Source organism: Emydura macquarii, unplaced genomic scaffold (genome assembly GCF_026122565.2).
Source record: "Emydura macquarii macquarii isolate MOO-44397 ecotype Brisbane River unplaced genomic scaffold, CSIRO-AGI_Emac_v2 contig_2924, whole genome shotgun sequence".
NCBI lineage: Eukaryota > Metazoa > Chordata > Testudines > Chelidae > Emydura > Emydura macquarii.
In genome coordinates this window covers 2492503-2497224 of record NW_027133061.1, presented here as the reverse complement: position 1 = coordinate 2497224, position 4722 = coordinate 2492503, and the positions used below count along the sequence as shown (strand labels likewise).

Sequence of the window (4722 nt, the reverse complement as noted above, 5' to 3'; positions counted from 1 at the left end):
CCCCCGAATTCTCGGGCGCCCAGGCTTTGGGGAGCGTCTGGTGAGCACAATCGTAGGAAGTGCCATCGCACTGAGAACGCAGCATGGCAAACCGCTTCCAAAACGAGCGCCCCGGGTGATCCTAGATTGCCAAGGCCAGACGGGACTAGTCTGATCATCTTGTCTGACTTCCTGCGTAGCACAGGGCAGAGACCCTCAGCCAGAGATCCTCAAAGACTCGAGGCTAAGCTGGGCAGATCTTTCGGTGAGGTATCCAGTGCTGATCTACTCCGCTCTAGCCCTCTCTTGATTTTTAAGTCGCCTGAGCTCAGATGAAACGCCCCCATGGAAGATCTACCTGCACAGAGAGTGCCGGGGGTGGGGGAGCCTTTTTGCGTGTGGGCCTGATCCTCTGTTGCATTGCGTCTTGCACAAGAGCATTCTGCTGGGGTAGCGTTTTGACACCCAATCTGCCCTGTTGCACAGGCTGCCTTGGTTGCAAAAACTGCCCCGGTTTGACCTCTCAGGTGAAGTCCTGGTGGACAGAACGCACAAGTAGTTTGGTTTACCCTGATGTAGCTAGTCACGGTCAACACTACACCTTCCACCTGGGAAATTTACCTAGACTAGCTGCTAAAAAACTACTGTGTCTCATCTCCACCTAGGTTTCACATCGAGCTGCAAAAAAACAAAAAACAAAACCCACCCCCTTTTTTTGGCAGTGAAGAGAGTGCAAGCCAGTGGAGTGGGTCCCTACAATGTGTGGCAGCGCTGGTTTAAACTCAACCCCCCAAAAAACCAACACCCCAAAATAGAAAAAAAACACCCCCCCCCATCAGCTTTACACCCTGGGTGTTTGTAACTACTCCCATGCAAAAAGGATCCTCTGGTCATAGCAAGCAGATCCAGGGCTGGTTCCACACGGCCTGCGCCAGCTCCAAGCAATCAAACAGCACAACCCATCCTGTTTTTCTAAGTAGCCGTCTCTCTTGCTCTTTCCATTCTTCGGTGTAGCTGGTCTTTTTAAGAAAACATTCGTAACACTGTCCGTATGCAAAACTGTGCTGTGGTGTAGTTTTTAGATGTTTGTTAAGAAGAACAACAACAGAAATGTACAAAAAAAACCACCCAAAACAAAAAAATCAAGCAAACTAAGAATTCAGCTGTGGTCTTTGGTTTGTCCATTTTGTATAAAACAGAGTGATTAGATATGACAATTATTTTAAATGTCATGCTGGGGAAAAAAAAATCAAATAAAAAAAATATACGGTGCTGTGAATTAAAAAAAGGCTGGGTGTGAGGTTCATTTGGCTGGAAAAGGCAGCTGTGTCCCTTAATGGCTCAGCGACATTTTTTTCCAGCGCGAGGAATGAATATTCCACAAAAATCAATGTAAAAAGAAAAAAATATTAAAAGGTTAAAAAAAAACAAAACCACCATAGCAGCCTTGGAGTCTGTGATGCCTGGTTTGGGGTAAGGTTTTAAGTGTGCTGGGAAATAAAGGGGTTTGCGTCCCTCTTCGTTTGCACACAGTGTGTATATGGAAGTGGAGGGAGGAGGACAGAGCTTGTAAAAATGGCCAGCATAAAATATATCACAAGATGATGGCAAACGTCTCCCAGCCTGTGTTTCCACTAGTGGGACCGAGAGCAGAGTCGCCGAGCATCTATTCAGCGTTGCAGAATCACTGACAAATTGCTTTTATTTCTTAATCGGATTGAGATATTGACCTGGCCGGGAAAAACATCCTCCAACATCCCAAAGGGGAAAGATAATGGGCGCTTCAGAACTACCCGGGCCGGGCGCCTTCCAGCCACGCATCTGAGCCAATCAATGAAGATTGCACATTCCAGACCCCGAAGACACAGTCCAGGGCTCGCTCATTTCGTCACCACGGGTGCCCGCTTACGCTAAACCTTGCCCTAATAGTTATAGGGCAGCTCAGGCCCGCTACAGATCTGTTTTCTGTCTGGATTTTAGTTCCAAATTTAGGTTTTACTGGTGACGGTGTTAAAAAAAAAAAAAAAGTCCCAGGATCAAGATAACTGAGATCAAACAAACATTCCCATGAAGTTGAGGGGGAGGGGGAGAGAGACAGTTCCAACCTCAATAGTGTTTTGAAAGTTTTCCTGTGTTGTTTTCAACCCCAACATCCTAGCTTTGTGCTAGCACAGGAGAAGCAGAGGGCAAAAGAGACATTCTCCACCTGGGGGGATGGACGGACGGACAGACAGACAGACAGTCACGAATCTGGCCCATCTATTTTCCTTTGCCCCGAGCTGCCAACATTGCAAAAATAAAGCCGAAGTGATGAAAAGTAACATTGTGAAAATTCTGACAACTCCCAACTGCTGTTCTCCTGTGCAGGAAATGGGGAAAAGGCTCTTTCTGTTACATGCCAGCTTAGTATTATTCATCTGCTGCCTGTTTGGATGCCGAGTTCAGAGCTGACGGCAGAAATGACTTTCCTCTCACTGGCCTTGCATATTAGAGAGAAGGCGCTGAAGTCCAGCCCCCCAGGGCCAGCACAACCCAAAGGGTGGGAGCTGGAGTTCATTAGTCTTGCGGGGCCAGCCCAGAGCTGGGAGGGGGAGCTAGAGTTTATTCTGGCTCCCGTCTCCTCGACAGAGCTGTTAACTCTGTTCCAATGACAGGCCCGAATTGCCTTCACGGTTGCCCAGGGCAGGATCTGAGCCACAGACTCCTCATCACTGTGGATGATGCACAAGGGGGGGAACCAAACCACAATGTCCCAGGCGAGATAAAGAAGGTTTGGCCCATATTACAGCGGCACACTCAACCCAAGTCAAAAAATAAAACCCCCGAGACGCGACGTCACTGCTTGACAACGTGAACCCGTTCTTTGCTCAGTCAAGGGCTTTATTAACAACACAAGGGCTTTCCCCCCTGCTTTAAGCACACGACACTGAGCTTTTTAAAGCCGCTGAAGTGATGTTTTGGCACCCAGTCCCCATTAGAGACCAGGCTTTGTAAATTGACACCCCCCCCCCCAGCGTTGCAGAAACAATTCCCCGGAACACCCGTTTTCCCACCCTTTCAGGAGCCGGGTCTGCCAGCCCGACCCTCCTGCTACCACGAGAGCAGAGGGGTCAGCGTCACATCACATGCCCAGCCAAAAACAATCCCCCGCGGCCCCAGGCAGGAAGTGGGCAGAGCCTGAGGGACTCCTGGCCTCGGTGGGGTGCAACCACAGCCTGTGAAGGTTTCCACATCCGGTGCCAACCTCCCTGCAGGGTACCAGGGCTCTGGATGCGGTCACAGCGTGAGCACCAGGGTCAGGCTGGAGAGTGAGTTAACGTGACCCAATCCGCACCCCCCATCCCAGCGGTGTCCCCAGGGTCACCCCTGGTTGCCCAGTTTGGTCGCCATGTGTGGGTCGTGTTTGGATCCGCCGAGGCATGCCGGGCTCCGGCTCACGCTAGGGTCCTCTTCCCACTGCTGGGGGGTCTTGGCTTGGATGGAGAGGGCATGGACAGGCCCAGCCAGCTCGGCCTGGAGGGTGTCGGTCACCAGCCGGTGGCGCTGGAGCAGGGGCAGGCCGGCGAAGCGCTGGCTGGCGATCACCACCTTGAAGTGGGTCTCGGAGCCCCGGGGCACGGCATGCATGGCGCTCTCGTTGTGCACCTCCAGGTGCACGGGCTGCAGGGCCTGCAGGAGCTTGGAGCGAATGGCCGACTCCACCGGCTTCTCCTCCATGGCGGGACCAGGCGTGGAGTACCCGAAGCTGGGGGCCGGCCGAGGGAGAGCCTGGCGAAGGCGAAGGAGGCGGGTGGGAAGCATCCGGAGGGGGGTCAGTACCCCAAGGCTGCAACAGAGTGAGTGGGGAGGGACCGGCTGAGACAACATCCCCTGGTGCAGCGTCATCGGCCTGCAGAGTTGGCAGGTAAGAGGCATCTGTGCACGTGGAGGGGGAGCACAGAGGCAACAGGCACGAGCATGTGGGCGGGGGGATGAGTAGGGTGAGCATGGCAGCCTGGGGTTTGGGTTGGCCGGGTGTTTCATGAAGGGCAGGGGGGAACCTGGGAGGAGAGGCTGCATACGGGGCGGAGGGGGGGGGGGAGTATTTTGCATGCAGGGTGTCGGAGAGACCCCAAGGTTTGCTTGGAAAGAGGAAGATCCTCGGTTTGCAATGGGGGGGGGGCAGGATCCTGGGTTTGCGGGGAGGAGGATGGCCTCCTGGGTTTGCAATGGGGGGGGGGGGGGGCGGGCAGGATCCTGGGTTTGCAATGGGGCGGGGGGGCAGGATCCTGGCTTTGCAATGGGGCGGGGGCTACCCCAGCTCCCGGGCTCGGCCAATCCTCAGCACCTGAGCTTTGGCAGCAGCCCCTGCTGCAGACGCAGCCAGCCCCTACCTGTGCTCCGCGCAGAAACCCTCCGCCCCGCAGGGCCGGGCCTAGCTTGACTTGATTTCCCCCAAGCAGCGCCCAGCCCAGCGACCTTCCTCCCGCGGCCACGGCCCCAGCTGCCTCTTAGTCTCTGGCACTTCCAGGCCGGGCTTTGCACTCTGGGAAATGTAGTTCCCGCCCCTCCCGACCAAGGGCCGGTGGGGAGGGAGAGAACTACACCTCCCAGGAAGCCTTTCACCAGACCGCAGGCGTTCCCCCCCGCCTATTCCCCAGGTGCACTCTGGGAATTGTAGTTCCGTCAGCAACCTCCCCAGGGCATCCCCTGCTCCATTGACTCCAGCGGGACAGCCGCACAGCTGTGCACCAGCCATCCCTC

General features: G+C 54.7%; 1 protein-coding gene across 1 annotated transcript; it reads right to left on the bottom strand.

The window, feature by feature from the left end:
- Nucleotides 1-2438: 2438 nt before the first annotated feature.
- BOLA1 (bolA family member 1) lies at nt 2439-4478 on the bottom strand. Its single transcript, XM_067569430.1, has 2 exons — nt 4353-4478; nt 2439-3805 (listed from the first exon to the last, which is right to left on the bottom strand). Exon 2 carries the CDS (start codon nt 3778-3780, stop codon nt 3340-3342), a length of 441 nt encoding a protein of 146 aa, XP_067425531.1. The 5' UTR covers nt 3781-3805; nt 4353-4478; the 3' UTR covers nt 2439-3339.
- Nucleotides 4479-4722: the final 244 nt, after the last annotated feature.

Coding starts and splice junctions, on each gene's coding strand:
- BOLA1 (XM_067569430.1), bottom strand. CDS start 3,780: ATGCTTCCCACCCGCCTCCTTCGCCTTCGCCAGGCTCTCCCTCGGCCG.